At 54.1% G+C, this 24,072-nt stretch overlaps 1 protein-coding gene across 7 annotated transcripts in view; it reads right to left on the bottom strand.

Moving 5' to 3' along the window:
* The window catches only part of MAP4 (microtubule associated protein 4), a 153,434-nt gene that overhangs the window by 8,109 nt on the left and 121,253 nt on the right, over window positions 1-24,072 (bottom strand). For 5 of the 7 annotated variants that reach the window (XM_063417969.1, XM_063418003.1, XM_063417996.1 and 2 more), the window contains 7 exons: window positions 15,427-15,527; window positions 14,325-14,537; window positions 12,630-12,807; window positions 8,701-8,760; window positions 7,851-8,170; window positions 4,596-4,721; window positions 2,780-2,872 (listed from right to left, as the gene is read on the bottom strand). In XM_063417969.1, the coding sequence (XP_063274039.1) occupies window positions 2,780-2,872; window positions 4,596-4,721; window positions 7,851-8,170; window positions 8,701-8,760; window positions 12,630-12,807; window positions 14,325-14,537; window positions 15,427-15,527 (1,091 nt within the window). The remainder of the gene's footprint in view (window positions 1-2,779; window positions 2,873-4,595; window positions 4,722-7,850; window positions 8,171-8,700; window positions 8,761-12,629; window positions 12,808-14,324; window positions 14,538-15,426; window positions 15,528-24,072) is intronic. The other 2 variants (XM_063418013.1, XM_063418022.1) reach the window with 2 other exon arrangements.

Below are 24,072 nucleotides of genomic sequence, written 5' to 3'. Positions count from 1 at the left end.
GTTTGCACCTTGGGATTGCACTCAGAGAGCCAAACACAGACTCTGGTGCCAGAAATAAACTCTGGAGGTTTGACAGAGGCTCAGGTGGGCAATGTCAGCTCTTGTTAGCTCTTCTGTCTCTGCCCACTTCCCAGCCCAGCCAAGCAGGCCAAGCCAAAGGCCAGGGAATCACACAGACACTCCAAACTCCCTTCAGACCTTCACCACCACAGACACTGCCTGCACTGGTAACATCTACCTCTGTGCTGCTTTCCCTGAACAGAAAGCTTGGTCAAAGGTTGGACTCCATGGTCTTGGAGATCTTTTCCAACCTCAGTGGTTCTGAGAGTGGGAAATACTAAACAAAAAAACCATCAAAACCTTTTCTTCAGGAAACAGAACCATGTTTGTGTTATTTCTGGTGAGTGTAACGTGAGCAGGAACAACAGCTTCTGCTTTTGGGCTTCTGGGAAATCTTGGCATGGAGAAGAAATTCTCTCCTTGGACAGAGGGCAAAAAGGGCACCTGAACAGAGACCCAGCCTGGAGCCACTTGGGTGGGGTGGCAGGAAAATGCCCATCCCTGGAGTGTCCCTGGCCAGGCTGGACAGGGCTGGGAGCAGCCTGGGACAGGGGAAGGTGTCCCTGCCATGGCAGGGGTGGCACTGGATGAGCTTTCAGGTCCTTTCCAACCCAAACCATTCCATGTCCATCAGTTCTTCCAGAGCAACCCTAAAGCTCTGTCAGGATTTGTTTCTAAACCACAACACTCTCGTCCACAGGACTGCTAAAAGCTCTGACTGAAGGCACAGACCAGAACAGACCTTCCAGACAGATCCACCTGGGAATTAAACACTGGGAATTCCATCAGAAGTGATCACCACAACTACATGAGCAAGAAAACATCTTGGAAGAGGTCACTAAAGTCACAGTGCTCCAAAGGCAGTGGGAAGATACAAAAATGAATTAAAGGAAATTAAATTTTTGGGAAGACAGACTGAGCACTCACATCCACACTGCCTGTGCTGGAGGGCTGGGAATGCTTGCCTGGAGCTGCTCTGGGAGCATTTGGAACCTGGAAATGAGCTCTTGGCTCTGGAAATGCAGAATGAAGAGCTGCTGAAGGAGCTGAGCAAGGGGCAAAACTGCAGTGGTGAAAGGAGAGTGTGGGAGAAGAGAAGCAAGCAGGGACATGGCTGTCCCCAGGGCTGGGAATGCCTGGCACTGAGGAGGGAAGGACAGGATGGTGATTCATGAGCAGAAGGACACTTCAGTGATGCAGATAATGAGGCCAGGAATGATCTCCCATATTTCAGCCCCATTTCTGGCAGCCTGAAAGAACAGGAAAGGCCCCTGTGAGGCTCCTGAAAGGCTCAACAAGGTAAAGGTGGCAAAAGTGAAGTGGTTCATAAAATACAGCTCCTTGCAGTGCATGGACAGGGAAATGCCACCAGCTGCTCCAGAAGCTGCCACCAGTGTGCCAAAGGCCCTTCTGCCACTGGCTCTGGGACAGGCTGGGGGACCAGAGCAGGTGGAACAGGCAGCAGGAATGGAAACAGGGCCCCAAAACACCCTGAGGGCTCCCTAGTGGCACCAGGGCTCAACACCAGCATTTCCAGATACCCAGTGTGAGCATTCCCATGGGAAACACTCCATAAACATGGTGTAAATCATGGAAACCAGTGAGAGCCACAAATCCCCAGTCTCCAGACAGGAGGGCAGCAGGGATGTGGGAGGGCAGCCTGGGTTCAGTGGCACAGGTGTGGCTTCAGCATCTCTGGCCACCTTGGCAACCAGCCTGGAGGGAACCAGTGGTTAAGAACCCACATTTGGTTGCCACTTATGGAAAAATCAGTCCCGTAGAGGCTCAGCCAGCTGGACATGGATTTCCCAGGAAAAGTGGCCCCCAGCTAGGTCCTGAGCAGGGTTTGTGTCACTGCACCAGACTCTGACCAGACACCCTGGGCACCTCAGCAGCTGTGACACCACTGCTCGGGAACCCAGGATATTTAAACACCTCTGGAAAAACTTCCTTGGGCTCAAGTCCTTCAGTGTGTTTGGAACCACCCACACTTTGCATCCCTGAACCTGTCCTGTGCCAACAGCCCAGCCTGGGTTTGTGAGGGCAGCACAGACCTGCCCCAAGGAGATGAGCCCCACACCATGCCCAAGCTCTCCCAGGCTGTGGGGTCTGCACAGTTAACCTGGGTTGCCTGGCACACACTTTGAGCATCCAACACCTCACACCAAGCTGCAGACACCACCAGATTAACTTTCTATTTTAATAAGCTCAGCCCTGCTGCCAGAGATACCAGCAGCCTTTAAATTTAGAAATTAATCACAGCTCAAAGGTTAAGTCCCGGAGCCTTGCCTGCTCCAAGGTCCCTTTTACGAAACAAGAAGTGAATGAGAGTGGCTCCAGCTGGCCCTGTGAGCCAGGGAACAGTAACAGGCACTTCCAGGCCACAATGCTTCTGTTCTGGGAAACCCAAGGGGAGGTCAGGCAGTGAGGAGGTGCTGAGGGAACTCCCGGGGAGTTCAGCCCCAGGATCCCCACCCCAGTTTGGCCATGGGCAGCCCAGAAAGCAGAACAGCCCAGGTGTAGCTGTGCACTGGAACAAACACAGGCTCAGCCTGGCAGCCCAAGAGAAAACTCAATAATGCTCCAGGCTGAGCTGGGCCAGGAGCCCCAGGGCTCTGCCACAGCTTCTGCCCCCAGCAGAGCACTCCTGAGGCTGACACACCCCACAGGCACCAGGGGAGGAGGTAGCAGACAGACAGCTCGCCCAGACCATACTTACATTCCCACCTCCAGGGACATGCTTAATATTGTCCTTGGAACCACACTTGGACTGAACATGGCTGTAGTTCGCTTTTTTGGAGACTATCTGGACCTGGAACGTTACAGAATGGAAAACAACACAAGGGAAGAGGACTGGTTAGAGCTGGCATCAGCAGGAGGCTGAGGGGGCTCGTGGGGCCACAGGGAGCGCGTGGGGCTGACCCAGTGCTGGGGAAGCCACCCAGGAGCAGAGTGAGAGACAGTGAAGGACAGGAGCTGCACAGACAGTGAGTGTTAGTGCCCGCGGGAGCGCCGGGAGAGCGCCCGGGATCCTGCCAGCCCGGGGGGTGGGACAATGGGATAATGGGATCCATGGGATAATGGGATCCATGGGATGGGATCCATGGGATGGGATCCATGGAATGGGATGGGATCCATGGGATGGGATCCGTGGGATGGGATCCATGGGATGGGATCCATGGGATGGGATCCGTGGGATGGGATGGGATGGGATAATGGGATGGGATGGGATCCATGTGATGGGATGGGACTGCCCACAGCCCTGGAAACCTCCCTGGAGCACAGAGAGCCAGCCCAGAGGGATGGGATGGGACTCTCCATGCCCCAGGGAGGCTCCTGGCAGGTTTCCAGTGACAGCTGGCCCAGAGCAGGGAGAGCCAGCCCTCAGAGCCACTATTCCAGCACACTGTGAGCTGCTCCATGCCCACACCTGGACTGGCTCCAGCCCTGGATAAGCCCCTCCAAACCCCTGGGCAGTAAAGCTGGGCCTGAGAAACATTTTTCTGTTGAAGGTGGTCACACCTTCAGTGGAATGATCTCAGATGAGTCTTAGGTTAATGAATTTGTTTCTCCTTCACACTGACTCAGATGTAAGGGTGTGAGAATGTGGTTGGTGGTGGCTTGGCAGTGCTGGGGGCTGGTTGGACTCCATGATCTCAGAGGGCTTCTCCAGCCTCAATGATTCTGTGGTTTTTAAATACAAGAGGAGTGGTTTAGGTGAGCTCTGCTCACAGCAGGAACTGGGTTAGACACCATAACCAGTGTTTACAGAGGTTAGTCACAACACAGGTTTAGTCTGGAGTTATTTACCACAGCACAAGCGGGCCCCAGCGGGATCCTGATTCCTACAAGAGGTGACAAACCTGGAGCACAACAGGGAGCACCCAACACTCTGCCTTGGGCAGGTTCCCAGAGCTCCTCAGCCAGCTCAGAAGGGCTGGATTCAGGGAACAGCAGCTCTGGGAACGTATCTGTGCCATGGAGTGTGGGGTGGGTCACTGAGTCCCTAGAGGTACAAATCCTGTTTGTTCCTGACTGATAATACAGGAACTAAACTGTGGCACTCCCACCTCACACCATCCACTCGTACTTTGGAGTAACCCATCCAATGGTGATGGCCTAAGCCTTGGAGTTACAGGGTTGGGAATATTGCAGGAAAGATGTGAATTCCTTCATATTCTACAGTCCCAAAAGCAGCAGCTGTGGACTCAACCTCTCTGCCTCGTTACAAACTGGTTCTGCGTGCGAAGAACTGGGTTTTAGGGAAAGCCTCTGACTCAAAGTTTAGCCTGTATTAACCTGGAAGTGAAACGGGAGGACTCTGCCCTGGAAACCTTTCCAGCAGCAGTGGAGAAGGTCCCTCCCTGGAGGAGTTTCCCTGGGAACATCTCAGGGTGCACGGGAGAGAACGGGAAGTGTCTGTGCAGGGAACAGTGCCGCTGACAGAGAGAGGACAGCTGGAGAGGAGGGACAGTGACTCAAAACAGAAACCTTTTCCTTCATGTCCCCCAGAGAGAAGTGTGAAAGGAACTCACTTTCCCATTGGGCTGTTTGGGGACCCCCTCTTTTGCTGCGGCTGCTTTAGGAGCCACTTTAGTGCCCGTGCTGGGCTCAGACCTGGGCGCGGCGGCGGCGGGCTCGGGCCTTTTCTCTACTTTCCCCTGGATGGAGACAAAGGGAGGATTTCAAGCAGCAAAAGCAGCAGCGTGGGCAGGAGCACGGGAGCTCGGATAGACCTGGTGCAGCAGGTGACCCAGGAGAACGCCTTGCATGCTCTAATTCCCAGGCCAAGGATAATCCCGTGCCCAGGAACGGTGACAGCGAGGCTGGGAGGGCACAGCATGGCCCAGCCCTGGGTGCCAGGCACCCTGGGGGCACAGAGCAAGGGTTCAGCTCTCAAAAACTCCTGCTGCCCTTCCTCGGGATCCAAGTGACCCCGGGACACTGATCCTGCCAAAAAATCCAACCAAATCCTTGGGGAAGCCAACAGCAGGAGCAGCTCCTCCACGGGGAGGTCGTGGGAGGCACAGACAGCCAGGGCTGCTCTGGGGGCTCTGCTGGACACACTCCCCGTGCTCCCAGCTCAGCCTCCCACCCAGCCACGCTGCACTCTGCCTTTGAGCCCTACAGCTCATTCAGTTTTATCCACCAAAAGGCAGGTGCACCCACAGGGTCCAGCTGAGCAGAAAACTGAAGGAAAATTTACACGTTTCATCAAAATTCAGCAACTACCTGAGAACATCCATTGTTGTTAGTTTAGATGCAGGGAAGTGCAGCAGAACCTGCATTTTTGGGGAGGGGGCTCAGCATAAATCTTGTATTTCACTAACCTACAGACAGTGAACAAAAAACCACCAACACTACAACATTCTGAGTCTCTAAAAACAGCTCAGTGTAAATAAGACTACAAAAAGGACAATTTGCTTAACAAGGCAATTGTTAGGATTTAATAACTCTATTAAAATATTTAGAAAATTGAGGCCAGTGCAATTAAATGCAAACTACAGTCCCTTGAGCTGACACAACGAGGGCTGTGCTGCGCTGCTGCCCAGCCAGGAGACTGCTGACTCTGAGGATAAATCCATGCTGTATCGATGCTGTCTGGGACACACAACACCCAGCCAGGAGTGCCCTTGACTTTAATGTGCCTGACAGCAGATTAAGGCTCCCAGCATGGAACGTGCTCCCTTGGCAGCAGACAAAAGTTCTGGGCCAGGTTATTCAGCACCACAGAGCTGCAGCAAAGAGGAGTGGAAAGATCTGTGTCCCACTGGGGGGAAAGTCACAGCCCTGTGGCTGCTGCTAACACACGTGGCCAGGCCCAGGCTGGGCTTACACAACAGCTGATCGAGGTTCTGTGGCTCTGCACAGCCTCTGTCTAGTGCTGCAGGCCAATCCCCACACATTTATCCTTTCCATGGGAGATGCTGATGGTGGAAGTGCCACCTAAGAGCACTAAGAGGCAGTGAGAGCCCCGGGTAATGGTTTTTCAGTGCTACACTCTCCTCATGGCCATCATGGGTGGTCCCAAAAGACTCATTCCATGTCAACTTTGGGCCTGACAAGCTGGGCATGGGAAAGGTGCTGTGGAATTTGCTCCTGAATCGAGATTTCCCTCATCCTAGTGCACTATTCCACCTTCCGTACCACTCAGCAGACTCAGTTCCTGGACTCAGAGGCAAAGGGCTGGAATATACACAGGATTCTGAGCCTTCCACACTGCGTTTCTGTGCCAGGCCCTACGGCAGGAGAGCAGCTCTGGATTCCTGCGGGTGTTCAGGGAGCAGGGGGTGGCTCTGGGGGAGGATCCCGCCCTGTGCCCAAGCAGGAACCCAGCAAGGAGCTCTGCAGAGATCGCTGAGAGAGCAGTGAGGACACAGCCAGCCAGCCCCGCAGAGCCCAGCGCCACACGGAGCACAGCCCACCTTCCCTCCCCAGGACACCCCACACGGAGCACAGCCCACCTTCCCTCCCCAGGACACCCCACACGGAGCACAGCCCACCTTCCCTCCCCAGGACACCCCACACGGAGCACAGCCCACCTTCCCTCACCAGGACACCCCACACGGAGCACAGCCCACCTTCCCTCCCCAGGACTGCCCTCACGGAGCACAGCCCACCTTCCCTCACCAGGACACCCCACACGGAGCACAGCCCACCTTCCCTCACCAGGACTGCCCTCACGGAGCACAGCCCACCTTCCCTGCCCCGTGTGCCCCTCACAGACCACAGCCCACCTTCCCTCACCAGGACACCCCACACGGAGCACAGCCCACCTTCCCTCACCAGGACACCCCACACAGAGCACAGCCCACCTTCCCTGCCCCATGTGCCCCTCACAGAGCAGAGCCCACCTTCCCTGCCCCGTGTGCCCCTCATGGAGCACAGCCCACCTTCCCTGCCCTGTGTGCCCCTCATGGAGCACAGCCCACCTTCCCTGCCCTGTGTGCCCCTCACGGAGCAGAGCCCACCTTCCCTGCCCTGTGTGCCCCTCACGGAGCAGAGCCCACCTTCCCTGCCCTGTGTGCCCCTCATGGAGCAGAGCCCACCTTCGCTCCCCAGGACTGCCCTCACGGAGCACAGCCCACCTTCCCTGCCCTGTGTGCCCCTCAGGGAGCACAGCCCACCTTCCCTGCCCCGTGTGCCCCTCATGGAGCAGGGCTCACCTTCCCTGCCCTGTGTGCCCCTCATGGAGCACAGCCCACCTTCCCTGCCCCGTGTGCCCCTCACGGAGCAGGGCTCACCTTCCCTCCCCAGCACTCCCCTCACAAAGCAGAGCCCACCTTCCCTCCCCAGGACTGCCCTCACGGAGCAGGGCTCACCTTCCCTCCCCAGGACTCCCCTCACGGAGCAGAGCCCACCTTCCCTCCCCAGGACTCCCCTCACGGAGCAGGGCTCACCTTCCCTCCCCAGGACTCCCCTCACGGAGCACAGCCCACCTTCCCTCCCCAGGACTGCCCTCACGGAGCAGGGCTCACCTTCCCTCCCCAGGACTCCCCTCACGGAGCAGGGCTCACCTTCCCTCCCCAGCACTCCCCTCACAAAGCAGAGCCCACCTTCCCTCCCCAGGACTGCCCTCACGGAGCAGGGCTCACCTTCCCTCCCCAGGACTGCCCTCACGGAGCAGGGCTCACCTTCCCTCCCCCGGACTCCCCTCACGGAGCAGAGTCCATCTTCCCTCACCAGGACACCCCTCACGGAGCAGGGCTCACCTTCCCTCCCCAGGACTGCCCTCACGGAGCAGGGCTCACCTTCCCTCCCCAGGACTGCCCTCACGGAGCAGGGCTCACCTTCCCTCCCCCGGGCTGGTGTTTGATGTTGTCGGTGGAGCCGATCTTGGAGCGCACGTTCTTCAGGTCGGGGTTGGAGGCGCTGCTGGCCGGGCGCGGTGCCCTGGTGGCCGTGCTGGCTTTGCTGCCGGCCTTGGCCGTGGTTTTCTTGGCGTCGGCCGACACGGTGGAGGCCGTGGCGGCTTTGGGGGCGGCAGCTTTGGGCTTGGGCCGGCTGGCGGCCCCGGGCACGCTGGGCGCGCTGGAGGCCGCGGTGGATGGAGTGGTGGCACTGCTCTTGGTGGCACTGCCAGGAGCGCTCTTGGGGCGGCTGGGATCCGCTGTGGGATCGCAGGGAACGTGGGAGGGAAGAGGAAAACAGGGGTCAAGGCTTGTGCCACAAACTGCCTCAGTCACACAACCCCAGCAGGGGCTGGGGCCTCAAAGATCACCTCATCCCACCCCTGCCCCACAGGGACACCTGCACTGTCCCGAGTGCTCCAAGGCCTGGGACAGCCCCATTCCCAGGGATGTACAGGGACCCCCTGAACCACCCCAGCCCCAGAGAAAGGGGATTTCACTCAGACTGAGGAAACAGCCCCAGGCTGGGCCAGGGGAGGTTCAGGTTGGATTCTTGGCAAACTCCTTCCCCAGAAGGGCTCCCCAGCCTGGCACGGCTGCCCAGGGCAGGGTGGAGTGTCCCCATTGCTGGAGGATTTAAAAACCCTGTGGATGTGGCACTTGGGGACACGGTCACGAGTGGCCTTGGCAGTGCTGGGGGCTGGGTGGGCTCGATGGTCTTGCAGGAAGGATTAATCCAGGAATGATTTATTTCCGTGAGCCCACGGTGAGATGGAGAGTGAGCAGTTACCTGAGGGAGACTTTGCAGGGGTTTTCTTGACATCTGCCGGCTTCGCGTCCGTCTTGATCGCTGCCAACACAAACACAGCGGTCAGGGGAGGATCCCTGCAGCATTCCAGCCCTGGAAGCGGCCCAGGGATTCACTGCTCTGTGTGAGCACCTGCCTGGGAGCTCCTGCTGGCACCAAAACCCCGCGGATTTTACAGCCAAAGCAACAATTCATGTCAAGGATCCTCGTTCGGTGACACCACACACCTGGGGATGGGCTACATTTTGTTTCTCCTCACGTTAACTTCCTGAATCTGACAGCACTCACTGGGAGTATTTTAATCCTGCCTACCTTCATTTCTTTAAAAAAACCCAACCAAGCAAAAAAAAAAAAACACCCCAAAAGCTTTCCTTTCTTTAAAAAGTAACAAAAGCAGCCCCACGTTTGTCCTTGCCCAACCTTGCTCTCATTGCCAGACCAGTCCTGCCCTGTGCCAATTTTCTTGTACAGGAGTTATTGCACATATTTTGGCTCCTGTTTTAATTGTATAAACCCAAAAATCAATCCCTAAACTGAGCTGCCTTTGGGCAAAGCCCAACGATCATGACCTGATTACACTGCACAGAGGACACTCCACACCAGGGATGCAGCCACACTTCTCCAAGCAGGAGAAAACCAAACACCAAAGTGATCAAGGCAAAAATCATGGACTGAAAAATAGAAATGGAACTCTATTCTAAGGAACTCTTTGATCATGAAATTGTAGGGTTTTTCCTATCAGTGATGAGCAAGTTTGGATAAGATCTGCTTCATTTCAACAGCCAAAGGAAGGCAACATTGAAAAGAAATAATAAATGATAAAGACCCAAGTTAGAAATTATGAAAACCCTCATTTTTTAATATTTAATATCCATTAAGTCTCAGATTTGAGATACACTCCAGTCAGGGTCTTTTATGGAATATCAATACCAAAAAGACCAAGGGGAAGAGGCAGATAACTACAGGCCAAGTTAGTCTGGCTCATTCCACCCTGGCTTTGCTAAAAGCATTCGGTTAAACACCCCAGATAAGATTCCAGCTAATGAGGTGAAACCCATTTGGATAATTTAATAAGGCCTAAAGGATGGATACATAATTAATAGCAAACACTTCAAACAAGGGGATGGCAAACCAACCTAAATTCATTCCTCGAGACCACAACTTTAATTGGGGAAACTGCACGGGCAGAACAGAGTAAGGTTTATGCAAAAGGCAGAGGAATATTATGTTACATTAATATACAGAGAGATGCTATGTCTGCTGCTGTCAGTGGGGAGCCAAATGCTGAACACTTCTGTGGTGAAAACCCAGACAAAGCCCCTGGGACAATGGTCTGTGGTGACAGACTTTGATCTGTGCCTGATCTGAAGGGCTGAGCATGGTCTTGTACAAACATTAAAGTAACTTCCACGGGGAGGGGGACAAAAACTAATGAAAAAATAAAATTAAAAATCAAAATACCCTAGAGCCAAGCCCTACATAACCCCCAGCTCTTTTTTAGCAGAGAAAATGACTGACCTGAAAATACCTGAAAAAGCAGAACTATATAAAGTCAAACCTGGCCTTTACACACACATTTCATGTGAGACAATGACTGAAACTTGGCAGCTCAAGGCACCAAGTGCCTGGCACAAGAAAGGCACCAGCAGCTGTCCTGAAAGAGCATCTGCAGCCACAAACACCATCTTCACCCCAAACTTATTCTCTGGCTCAACACTGCGTCAGGAGAAACTAAATTCCTGGGATCACTGTGGCTGGAAAAGCCCTGCAGGACCAGCCTGTACAGCTGTCCCCAGCACTGACCCCGTCCCCAGGAGCCACCTCCACATGGCCCTGAAATCTCTGCGGGCTGGGGACTGCATCCCTGCCCTGCACAGCCCCTCCAGGGCCTCCCCACCCTGCCAGGAGGAATATTCCCAATATCCACCTGAGCCTCCCCTGGCCCAGCCTGGGGCTGTTCCCTCTGCTCCTGTCCCTGTTCCTGGGAGCAGAGCCCAACCCCCCCGGCTGTCCCCTCCTGTCAGGAGCTGTGCAGAGCTGTGACACCAAGAGCTCCAGGTGTGCCCACCCACATCTAACCCAACCCAACCCAAACCAAACCAGACCAGACCAAACCAAACCAAACCCTGAGCACTGGGCACAAGGTGGCACTCCCCATCACTGGGACACCCCATGCTGACAACTAGGGGCTGCTAGGCACTGCCTGTAGGCTCAAGCAGGCTCAGGGGGTTGTTCTGGTGGGTGTGGGGGTTTTTGGGAGGGCTCTCAGGGACAGGCAGGAGAGGAATTTGGAGAGCAAGATGGAAGGGTGCTGCACATCAGCATCAGCAAGAAGCAGAGTTGCTCGTTCCCCACACTCTGTGGCTCTCCACCAAAGCTGAAGGTTTTGGGAGCCCCCCAGGGGCCAGAAGAAGAGTTGGACAGGGCTGGGGCTGCTCTGAGGGTCCCATGGGCACAGCACATCCCCCTGCCAGGGCCAGCTTCAAGCTGTGGGAGCTGTGACCTCTCGAGGTTCTGGCTCTTACGGGAGGTCTGACAGCTCCTGCTGGGCTCTCTTGTGGTTCCCACGTGAGGAACCCACACGTGGTTCCCTTGAGGCCCCAGGGCATCATCCACCTGCTCCCACCTCACCCATACAGGACCCCTGCCCTTCCCGTTCCTGCCTCCTCTGTGCACTTCCAGACAGACAGGGGGGCTCAGCCTCCCCATGGAGCCCCTCCAGCTGACCTCACCCTCCCTCACCCGCAGGGCTCTGCTCTGGCAGGCTCCCACCACGTCCCCAGTGCCTCTTCCTGTGCTCATCCTGCCTCTTGGAACAACCTCCCTGCAGCTCTGCATCGCTGCCTCCGTCTCCTTTCACAGGGCAGCAGCAAACACTCCTTTGTCTGTGGCTCAGTTTGGCCAGGAGGAATGACCCAACTCATTAGAACAGATCCTGCATTCCCGGGCTCCAGTTTGCCTCCAAGACCACACAAAATGAGTTTTACCAGGATGCCCACGGGATCAGACAGGATACGTGGCTCTCAGAATGTGCAACACCTTCTCTACACTTGATTAATTAGATTTTCTCCCAGAGCGTGAAGTCTGGGATGTCCATTGGGACAAATCCTTCCCAACACACCTAGAACACGACAATTGTTTTGGGAAAGCTGGGATATGAATCCGTGCCTTGGGATTCAAACCAGTCTGTGTCATTTTACACATTTGTTTTTGACAAAATTGACAAATTTTGCCACTAAGGCCCAGTCATTTGAGAAGACTTGAGAAGACTTAAGTATAATTTTATCTGATCTTACATCTCTTTAGTTCCATTAAAAGGAGTGAGAACAGCATTAGTTTATCTAAAACACTGCTCAGGTTTCCTGCTGAACTCATGGGAAGTTCTCTCTTTAGCAGCAGTACAAGTGGGACACTTTTTGGATGAAGCTGATGTGATTTCAGCTCCAAATTCTTCCTGCTCTACTGAAAAAACTCCACTTCTGCTCAACCCTTTTTGGATTTCACACACCAGTTCAAGTCCTCGTCTGAAGATTTGCTTTCCCAAGCTTTCCTTTAGTGTTTATCCTGTTCCTATGGCAAAACACAGAGGGAATAGAATGCCCACTCTTAAATCAAGGGTGTCCAGCAACTGAATTAACCCTGGATCACACAGAGCTGATCCAGGTTGGCCCTGAAGGGAAGAGCAAGCCCTGGAGAGAAAAACATTTGAGCTACAGTCAGAACCTAGAAAATGACAGAGCAGCTTTTGAACCCTTCCAGGGCTGGGGACTCCAGCACAGCCCTGGGCAGCTGTGCCAGGGCTGGGCAGCCCTTCCCAGGAAGGAAAGTGGGATATCCCTCCTGTCAGGGACTGTGGAGAGCCCCTGGTGCTGCTGCAGGACAGACCCCAAGGGAAAGGAGGGAGCACTCACACGTCGGCCTCTTGGGAGGAGTGGCCGCCGTGGTTTTGGCAGCAGCCGCTGCCGTCACCGGCGACGGCGCCGTGGTCCGGGGAGCAGCAGAGGAGCTCCTGGAGGGAGTTTTCGGAGTGGTGGAGGATGGAGCCTTGGAGAGGGAGGTTTTCTTCTCTGCGGGCTTCGCATCGGCGACCTGAAACGGAGCAGGCGGCGTCAGAACCGCCGGAACGTCCGCGCAAAGCACCGCGCTCAGAGGGAGCGGGAGGTGCCAAGAAAGGCTGCAAGGAACAGAAATTGCTGGAATTCTGAAACACTTAATTAGGCCTGGCACTGCTGGAAGGTTATAATGCAATTAAAATATAATTAAGACGTGCAGAAGCGAGTGATGGTGTGGAGGGCAGGACACGGAGCACGGAGCCTGCGGAGGAGCAGGTCCCACCCAGGGCTGGCTCAGCTTTCACGTGTGGAGGCCTCTCCAGCTGGGAAGGGGGTTTGGATTTCTGGATAAAATGGAACCATCAGAACACCAGCAATGCTCCTGGGAGAGGCTCCCATCCTCCAGGAGCGGGAACACTCCCTAAGCTGGAATTTGTTAAAACACTGGGGACAGGAAAATCCGGTGTCCATGGCTCACCCCTCACTTGTTAAACTCTTTCCTGCTGTCCCTGGTCAGGCACTTGTTTGTCAACTGCCTGATCTCTGAAGTATGAAAATACTGAATTAATGCAAGGGAATAAATATTATTTTATCAAAAAGGGATTCAGAATGATTCAAAAACTTGAACCAAACCAAAGTCACCAGCTCCGAGCAAAGTGCAGATTTACAGCTGGGCTTTCATTTGCCTTCTGTTATTTTTAGTTAGTTCTCAAAGACACTCAAATGCAGTAATTTGAGCTTCATACAGCAGGAGTGGTGGTGTTCAGCCACCAGTGAAAGCTTCCGAAATAGATTTTGATGCTCCCTTTTAAACTTGAATTCCTCTACTCTTTAAGATCATAGGCTAACATAGAGAACATTCAAGGGACACCTCCCATTCCTAACGCACGGGGATTCCCTGCTTATCTGGGAGATGCAACACTGTCCATGAATCCTCTCCTTTGGGGAATTACAAATCTCCAATGTTTTCTAAGTGTTATCAGTCCTCTCTGTGCAGTTCTGCAGTGACCAGACATCCTAAAATGTCCTTCAGTGGGAAATACGGAGCGCTCACATGGATTTGTTTTTCTTCAATATTCCTATCAATGCTTTCCAGTCAGGTTTCCCTTGTTCTTGTCTGGATTTAGGAGTTGTATTCCTGGCTGGCAGGGTGGGCAGGCCCTGGCACAGGCACCCAGAGCAGCTGTGGCTCCCCTGGATCCCTGGCAGTGCCCAAGGCCAGGCTGGACAGGGCTTGGAGCAGCCTGGGACAGTGGGAGGTGTCCCTGTCCCTGCCATGGCACAGCTGGGCTGGGCTTCAAGGTCCCTCCCAAGCCAGCCTGGGACCCCTGACTCATGGCAGCTCATGGGGACAATCTCAGCACCACACTCAGGTTTAGCTCTCCTCTGTGGTGACACAGTTCCGTGCCAGGGACACGATGCCATCCCTGGAAGCTGTCCCCAAGCACCCCGCAGCTCCCACCACGCTGAATCCCATTCCTGATCCCTGCCTAGCACAGGAATTTTGTTCTGCCTGGTGGGTGAGGGCTGGGCATGTCCCTGGGCAGCTCTTACCTTTGGTTTAGTCTCTTTTGGAGTTAAGGTGGAGGGACGGGTGCTGCTGGAGCCGGGGCGTTTGGAGGTGGTGCCTGCAGCAGGAGCTGTGCTGGGGCTCGTGGGCTTTTTGTTTGTGGCCGGGGTGGCCGAGCCCGGCCGCCTGGGGCTGCTGGTGGCCGCGGCCTTGGCCTTCGCTGCTGCCGGCTTTGGAGTGCAGGTGGGTGCGGCAGGCTTTAGGGTTGGGCCAAAAAGCAAAATCCAGGACAAAACCAAAGAAATACAACAAAAAATAGCGCATTGTAAACCAAAACATTGAGCTGCAACAACAGAAAAGTGATATTTTAAAGGAAAATAATAATAATAATAATAATAATAATAATAATAATAATAATAATAATAATAATAATAATAATAATAATAATCTTTCTGTTTTCTGAGTGCAACGAAGACCAAAATGCAGCAGCCTCTGGGGCTGGGGGGTTCTGCCATTCAATTCCAAACCAACAGGATTTATTTCAGCACTGAAAGCAACAGAAGGAATGGCTGGTAAAGCTGGATTAGTAATTGGGTGCTCCTGGCAGGCAGAGCTACGTGCAATCCACAGGCCGTGGCTTTCCAATTACGGGCACACAGGGATTGGGAGCTCCAAATCCCCACGGGATCAGCTCCTGTGGTCACACGGGCACGGCCTCGAGGGGACAGAGCCCCTGTCCCCCCAGCCCTCCTGGGGACACTCGGGGGGACCCTGCTGCGTGCTGGGAGCTGCTGAGAGCAGAGCCCCAAAACCGGAGGGGCAGGCCCTGAGCAGGACTCTGCAGGCACAGAAATGTGCTGTGAACAACTCACAGAGCATAGGTGTTACTACACCTTTACTATGTTTACTACATTTACTACTGCTACCATCACCAGCACCAGCCAGGGAATTCACTGAAATAAAGTTTGCACATTTTTTCAAAGTTTGCCACAGGCTGGGCCGCTGGCAGCTCCCAGCTGGATGGGTTTGCTCCAGGGCAAGGCAGCTCAGAAAACAGAATTTGGGCTGGCACAGCGGAGGAAGCAGAAAGAAGCTGGCAAATGAAACCCATGGAAGAGGAGATGCCAAGCAGGGAACTGCTCCTACCTTGGTCTTCTTCTCGGGGCTGGGAGGGAGCTCCTTGTTGGGAGGAGCTGTGATGTCGTTCCCACTCACGGCCTCGGCTGCTTTGGGCTCCTCTGGTTTGGCTGGGGAAGGAAGGGACATTTGTAAGTTTAAGCTTTTTTTTTTTGAGATGTATTTTTTTAGTTTACTGTTATTCAACACAGCAGCAGCAGGAGACAGACCTGACACAGCACAGGTTGGTGTTAGTGGAAAATTTCCTGATCCCCAGAATACCTGCAGGAAAAGGATTTTCCCTGCTACAGGACAGGTTCATCCAGATGCTGTTAGATTCTGATTTCTCGTATTATCCCAGAGGGAAAAGCCAGACAGCAGATGAAGGAGACTTGTGATTTAATTTAAATAGCAAATCTTCTCATCCTTCCAGTTGTGACAATAAATTGTTGGAATGTCAGTGGTGAAGTTCTGACCTCTTCCAGGTTTTACACTTATCCTGCAGTGGGGTTCTGTTCCCAGCTATCCCTTTTACTGTTCCTGTTCAACCTTTCTTCTGCTCACATCCACAGCTGGAGCCCTCAGGGAGCAGGGAGGATTCCCAGCAGCTGAAGGGAGGGACAGGAAAGGTCACAAAGGTGACAGCTCCCAGCCCTGGATCCAGCAGCAGCAGGACCTGGAGCTGCTGCAGGGCTGGAGCCCCTCTGCTCTGGAGCCAGGCTGGGAGAGCTGGGAATGTTCCCCTGGAGAGGAGAAGGCTCCAGGGAGAGCTCAGAGCCCCTGCCAGGGCCTGAAGGGGCTCCAGGAGAGCTGCAGAGGGACTGGGGACAAGGGCTGGAGGGACAGGACACAGGAATGGCTTTAGCTGAAGGAGGGTACATTTAAAATGTTTATTAAGAGGAAATTCCTGGCTGGGAGGGTGGGCAGGCCCTGGCACAGGGTGCCCAGAGCAGCTGTGGCTGCCCTGGATCCCTGGCAGTGCCAGGTTGGACACCTGGAGCAGCCTGGGATGGTGGGAGGTGTTCCTGCCATGGCAGGGTGGGATGGGATGGTCCTCAATGCCTGTTTCCATCCAAACCATTCCACAATTCCCACCAGCAGGAACGTGGAGATGCCATTCTGGCAGACAGGATCACACTGAGCCCTCGCTGGGGCTGTGTCACAGCACCAGGCTCAGATGCAGGGCCAAGAAGTGCCAGTTCTCCCTGTGATTGTTCATTTTGGCCACTGTCACCAGAGCTGTGGCACTGGGTGGGGACAGTCAGCACACCCAGGCTGTTCTCTGAGGGGCAGAGAGCAGCAGCACCTCCTCTGAAAACCCAGAACCCACAGCAGTGTCCAGCCAGAGCAGCACCAGCACCGCCCTCCAGCCCAACCTTCATTTAGGAGCAATTTTCCCACATTTCCCCCCCAAATCCCCGAAATCCTGCAGCAGCCCTTGGTGCTGCTCAGCATCAGGGGACAAGCAAGCAACAGCTTCCCTAAAAATCACTTCCACCCCCTCCCTCCCCACGGTGCAGCTGCACAACCACACTGCCCTGGGCTCCCTTCTGCTGCAATTCTGTGGCATTTGAATTTCAGGCAGCAGCCTGTGCCAGCAGCCCAGCACAAATTCCTGCACCTCCCCTGTCATCTGGGGATTCAAATCCAGCGTGATCCGTGTTGGACGCTGCTTTTTATAACCCTGCAACAGATTGTGACAAGCCCAGGGTAACAATTGCAGCAGTAAACAGCCTGCTCTGCACATCTTTTGGAAATGACTCTTTCTGTTCCTCGTTTTCCTGCTTGTCAGACTTGACAGGAGCGTCTCAGAGGATGGCTCAGTCCTGGAACAAGCCAGGAAAATAAAATCACCCCGTGCCTCCCGCCCACCAGAGTACGGGGTTGTTGTTTTTTATGTTCTGACTCCAGGATAAGTTCAGGATAAGCCTTTTTTTCCCTGATTTGGTTTAACCCCTTCCTACCCATCTGGCTTTCCAGTTTTGCAGTGCTGGGCTGAGCATCCTGGGCACATAAAAGAGGCTTGTGAAGCAAAAGCAGCAAAATGGAGGTTGAACACCTGGTTTAATGCAAAATTCTTAGGAATTGTGTCTGTTCACCTGGAAACCCCCTTTTTATTGCAGCTGATCTGTGTTGGCTCCTCTCTAGCTGATTCCTCCCCTGAATTTCAATAAACCTTTATCTTCTCCCTGTTTCACCTGTCAGTTCCACCCACAGCAATGCCAGCAGCAGCAGTTGTCAGCAGTTCCCTCTCCTGAAAAACAACCTCCTGCCCCTTCCCTTCCCTCTGCCCCTGGGATTCATCTGGAACCCTACCCCTCTCAAATATCCCTGACATCAAGGTGACTTCCCAGCAGTGGAAGCTGCTGCTGTTCATCATTTCAGCTAATTCAGCACCAACATTAAACCTCTGGCTGATGAGGGCTTGCAGCACCCCTGCCATGAACTCCCAGGATCAGGGAGTGCTCCTCAAATCCCACAACACCCAAAGGTTCAGGAGCTGAACTCCAGCAGCTTCCACGTTTTTGAACCAATGACAACATGAATTTTATGTTAGTTCATGATGCTTAATAGAAGGTGAATAAAAAACAGGACAGGACATGGGGGAATGGCTTCCCAGTGCCAGAGGGCAGGCTCAGATGGGATAGTGAGCAGGAATTCTCCCCTGTGACAGTGGAGAGGGGCTGGAATGGAATTCCCAGAGCAGCTGTGGCTGCAGTGACAGGCAGAACAGCCTTATCACCTGCCATTACTGGGAAAGAATGTGGAAAGGAGGAAACGTTGTGAGGAAAGATTAAAAACTGAACAAAAAACAACTGGCCAGTCTCAAAGATGTGCCACGGTTTTAGTCTGGACAGCAAAGGTAGGATCCAGATCCTGCTTAGGACACAGAATCCAAGGGATCTGCCAAGGAGGGTGGCTGTGTGTAGGACCCTGTCACGGTCAGTGTGAGCTCTGGAGCCCAAGGCCCAAGGCCCAAGGCCCAAGGCCAGGCTGGATGGGCTTTGGAGCAGCCTGGGACAGTGGGAGGTGTCCCTGCCATGGCAGGGATGGGATGGGTTTTAAGGTCCTTCCACCCCAAACCATTCCATGGTGATATTATTATTATTATTATTATTGTTATTATTGTTGTTGTTATTATTATTATTAACAATATTATTAATATTATTATGATTATTATTATTTTAAAAATTCAGGGGATCTGGGTAGAGCAGTTCTCTTCCTGAGAGGCCGTAATTCAGGCTCCGTGTCTGACAGACATTCCAGGACACACAGGCCTGCACCATCCCCCAGGGATTACAGGAGGACAGGTCTGGGGTTAGCACTCATTTGTCCTGTGCTCATCAGGACATTTGCTCTCATTCATGGTTTAATTACGAGGGTGTTCTCAGAGCCCAGAACTGGGACCATTTCCTGCTTACAGGGAATATTAGGAAAAGCTGCCAAACCTTAATCAAATCTGTTCATTAGGCTGCAAGAATTATTGAGGAGACTTTTCAGTTTGCCTGCTCCCCCAGGCACAGCAAGAAGCCCCTGGAAGATATTTGAAAGGCATTTTGTTGGAGCTGCTGTGCCCCGAGCTCCTCGTGCTGCTGAGTCAGCACCACAGAGGAATCACTCCCGGGGGAAAGGGGCTTCAAGGAGACAGGGAAGGACATTCCCATCTGGCATTGATCCCTCCGAGGCACAGCCCTGGCAGCAGGAGCTCTCTGCACTGCTGCTCTCTGAGATGGCAGCATGTCCATCCTCGGCCCCTTCCTCGCCCTTCCTCACTTGCTGCACATGTTTCTCACAGGGAGAAAAACACTTCTGGGGATGTCTCCACCATTTCCAAGAGCAAAAATGCAAGAAAATGATTCCTATCACTGCTGAAGCTCTGGCCCAGGGTGCCCAGAGCAGCTGGGGCTGTCCCTGGATCCCTGGCAGTGCCCAAGGCCTGGCACAGTGGGAGGTGTCCCTGCCATGGCAGGGCTGGCACTGGATGGGCTTTGAGGTCCCTCTCAACCCAAACCAGCCTGGAATTCTGTATTTAAGTGCACCAGTAGGAACAGACGACTCCACAATAACCCCTAAACCCACAAACCCCAGGATTTTGTTTGGAGTTTTACAGGCACCAGTAAGGAAGGAGCAAATTCCGAAGTGGCCTTGTGTCTTCTGTGACAGCAACACCCAGCGTCCTCCAGAGACATCCCTGGGCTCAAACCCCTCAGCATTCCCTGGAAAAGCCCCAGCCCCGTGTGTGACCCTCCCACAGCCAGCTCTAGGGCTCTTGTGAGGCTGGAGCTGAGCGCTCCACACCAGCTGGGGGTGGCACACACCAGATTTATCCCTGTGGAGCCACCCATGCCAGAGTGCTTGGTACAGTGTGAGCCTGGCCAACCCAACCTGAGCTGCAGCACGCTCAGCCAGGGCCACCCACCGAGCCCAAAGCACCAAAACTGGCAAAAGCCAGACTAAAGCCAACTAAAGCCAACCAGTTTGAAAGGCTAATTTTAAAATAAGTTTGTCTCTGAAACCAGGTGCTTGCCACAGCTGGATGAAGGACCCAGCAAACAACACCATGTGGGGTTTGGATGGACCTGGGTCAGAGGGAACAAGACTCAGAATAAATTAGTGGTGAATTTTCAGAATAAATAGTAATAGCAAGATGATCTGTGCCAAAACTACACCCAGGAAAGCAAGATCTAGCTCCTGGTGCTAAAAGTGAATTACAGGAGGGACAGCTCCTGCAGGGACAGCTCCTGCAGGGACAGCTCCTGCAGGGACAGATCCTGCAGGGACAGCTCCTGCAGGGACAGATCCTACAGGGACAGATCCTGCAGGGACAGCCCCTGCAGGGACAGATCCTGCAGGGACAGATCCTGCAGGGACAGCTCCTGCAGGGACAGATCCTGGAGGGACTGCCCCTGGAGGGACAGCCCCTGGAGGGACAGATCCTACAGGGACAGCTCCTGCAGGGACAGCCCCTGCAGGGACAGATCCTGCAGGGACAGATCCTGGAGGGACAGATCCTGGAGGGACAGATCCTGCAGGGGACAGATCCTGCAGGGACAGATCCTACAGGGACAGATCCTGCAGGGACAGCTCCTGCAGGGACAGATCCTGGAGGGACTGCCCCTGGAGGGACAGATCCTGCAGGGACAGATCCTGGAGGGACAGCCCCTGGAGGGACAGATCCTGCAGGGACAGCGCTGGCCTGGGGGCTGGCAGCACCTGCAACAGGAGCTTTGGGGCCTGAGGACACTCTGAACCTGCCCCACCCTGAACTCTCACTCCTCTACTCGCTGTCCCTCTCCTGGTGGCTCCTGAGGGACCTTTAGAAGAGATAAAGCCTGATACAACCCAGCCAGAGTGGGCGAGGCACGTCAGCCAAGGGATTGCTGAGCTTGGAAAAGCCCTCTCACACCATGGGGGTCCAGCTGCCCTTCCAGCACTGCAAGGCCACCACTGTCCCATGTCCCCAAGGGCCAGAGCCACGGGGTTTTGAAATCCCATGGAAGGGAGAGCCCTTTTGGGGAAGAGGTGGGAATGGCTCCCACTGCCAGAGGGCAGGAATTGTTCCCTGGCAGGGTAGGCAGGCCCTGGCACAGGGTGCCCAGAGCAGCTGTGGCTGCCCCTGGATCCCTGGCAGTGCCCAAAGCCAGGCTGGACAGGGCTGGGAGCAGCCTGGGACAGTGGGAGGTGTCCCTGCAGTGGCAGGGGTGGTATTGGGTGGGCTCTAAGGTCCCTTCCAAGATCCTGGATCCCTGGGACTGAGCAGTGCAGCTGCAGGGACATCCCCCAGGGAACCCTGAGCACTCCCAGGCTGGAGGGAGCCCAGAGAGGCTCCAAAGTCTCCATCCACGGAGACCCTCCCAGCTGGGAGGGACACGCCTGGCTGGCCCTGGAACAGGCCCCTCTGCCTGCACAGGGCTTTGGGCTGGAGTTAAACCAGCCCAGCCTAAGTGAGGCCTGGCACAGCTGCAGAGAGGGGCTGCCCACCATGCCCACAACTCCTCCCACGGGTTCCTGAAGCCAAATCCTGGTCATGGGTAACTAAACAGAATTCCTAACCAGAAGGAGAAAAAACCCATCCCACCCACCCCTCAAAAAACACCTCTCTGCCCATCCTGGGAATTGCAGTCTGGAAACCACAGCCTGTCCAACAGCTGTGAGCACAGGCAGTCATGTCCCCTGGAGGAACAGACAAGGCTGGAAGGGATGAGCTACACCAGACTGCTCAGGGTGTGCTCAGCCTTATTCTGAGCATCTCCAGCGATGGAGACTCCACAGCTGGGAGCTTCTCCTCCAGTATCTGATCACCCTCCCAGGAAAATGAAAGAAAGCTAAAATCTCACAGTTCCCAAATTCCTGGCAGAAGCTGTTTTACAGCTTTGCTGAAATCTCTCACAAGTCACCCAGCCTGGTTTGCTTTCAGCTGCTGCTGCTATTTTCATTTGCTGACCCATATTCTTATCCTGGAAAAACAGAACTGTCTCCTCTTGTTCACAGCTTCCCTGTCATGGGTGACTTTTCAGACAGCAACCACAGCCTCCTCCCTCTCCGTGCTCCCTCTTCCAGGCTGGTTTGGAGCCACCTCCCTCTCCGTGCTCCCTCTTCCAGGCTGGTTTGGAGCCACCTCCCTCTCCGTGCTCCCTCTTCCAGGCTGTTTTGGCCACTGTCTGTGTGAGCTCCTCCACAACCACGTTTTATTTCTCACACCTCTCACTCCAGAGAGCCTCTGCAGCACCAGGTGTGGATTGAGACACTGGACTCAAAGGCAAGCACATGGAATGGAATTCCAAAATGGTTTGGGATGGAGAGACCCTGAAAATCATCAACCCCTGGCATGGCAAGGACACCTCCCACTGTCCCAGGCTGCTCCAAGCCCCAGTGTCCAGCCTGGCCTTGGGCACTGCCAGGGATCCAGGGGCAGCCACAGCTGCTCTGGGAATTCCATCCCAGCCCCTCCCCATCCTCACAACCAGGATTTTTTTCCATGTATCTTCACCTGACTTTTCCCTCTTTCAAACACTAGGATTCATGAATTGACAGAGTTTTTTCTTTTGTTCTCTCTCTTTCTGAATTCCTACAACTGCACTTGCTGGAGCAAAGCCACACAGAAGCCTCCTTCTGCCACCTCCATCCTACAAACCCACTGCACTGGAGGCCCAGCTCGTGTGAGGTGATGCTGAGCTGAAGCCAGGGGGGAGCAAACACAAACCTTCAGCCTCCCAGAGCCCTTCACCTTCAGGTTTGTGTAACAGCTCTCACAAAAGCTGCAACTGTGTGTGAAAGAACCCTAACAGGCACAAAATCTGAAAAGCTTTGCTGTTTGTATTCCCTGAAGAAGTAAAATGAGGCAACAGCACTCACAGAAATGTACCCAGGAGGATCTTTTTTAAGTGTTACTGCACTGTTTTATAAATCATAGAACTCAGCAGCAAAGCTGTGTGCAGCTATTCCTCAAACTCCAACCAGCAGCTTAGGCAAGAGCAAGCACTCCCAAAACTCCATCCTCCGTGTCAAAGGGAAGACCCTGGTGGAACCTATCTTGGGCTCCTCTCAAAAGGCCAAAGTGCTCCTGTTTTCTGGCCCCGGGGCAGGCAAAGGCTGGATCTGTAACCCCGTTCTGCTCTGTGGGACTGCTGCACCTCCTGTCCCATCCCGAGGGTGCTCCTGGGCACTGGGCACATCCCCAGCCCTGCCAGGGCTCCAGGAGCCCGGGCAGAGCTGCCAGGGATGCCCAGGGTGGGGCTGGGGGTCTGCAGGGACAGGGTGGCATCAGTGACCCCTGTGGCTCCCTCCTGCCTCAGGACAGTCCATGTTTCTGGGATTCCTCTCTCCCTCTCACCACCCAGCATTTCCATGGGGATTTGACTCTTTATCCCCCCGTGCTGCCCCTCCCAGCTGTCCCCCTGAGGAGGCAGTGGCTCTGTGTGACAGGTCCCTGTGTCACCTGCCGTGCCCACAGCTGCAGCCCAACGTGAACCAGGCCAGGCATCATCCCCAGATCCCCAGCGAGGGATATTCACAGGCTAAGCTCAACTAAAACATCATTCAATGAAACAGCTCCATAATTCTCCTCGGGATTAGAGTCATCAGCTGAAAATCCATTAAGAGAAATAGATTAAGCAATAAGGCAATGACCATCCTTGTCTTTACTCTCCCTCCTGAACGTAAACAACCCCTGGAACAAAACCTGAACCACGGAGAGGCACCAGCTCCTTCCTCATCCATCAGCACCCAAAGGAGCAGTTGCATCCCAAAAATCACCCTCAAATAAAGTCCCTTTGTCTGAGGCTCTTATAGAAAAGTATCCACAAATACCCCAAATCTTCGTTTGGGCAGAAATACAACCCTGAGCTGCTTCCTCCTCTCCAGAAAAGGCTAAATCAACATCTCCTGCTTGACCCAAATACAGAGGGCTCAGCATTTTATTTGGCAACAAATGCAACTCAGTCAACATGTACGTTTTCCCTTGTTATTAAGAGAATAAACCAGAGAATAAACCAGATGTCCTCTTTGCCTGCATTTGTAAACCTAAGGCTCCAGGATTGTTAAGGCTCTATTTTTACCCCAGCAAGGGAAATCCTAAATCAGAGCAACCTGAAGTGCCTGCCGTGTTTATCCAGCAGGGCAGGAACTGGAACTGAGCAGCTGCTGCCAGTGACACCTCCCCATCAGAGTGACCCA

This window comes from Prinia subflava, chromosome 1 (assembly GCF_021018805.1).
Source record: "Prinia subflava isolate CZ2003 ecotype Zambia chromosome 1, Cam_Psub_1.2, whole genome shotgun sequence".
Taxonomy (NCBI): domain Eukaryota; kingdom Metazoa; phylum Chordata; class Aves; order Passeriformes; family Cisticolidae; genus Prinia; species Prinia subflava.
The sequence above is the reverse complement of the archived record's forward strand: the minus strand, read 5'-3'. Positions and strand labels throughout refer to the sequence as shown.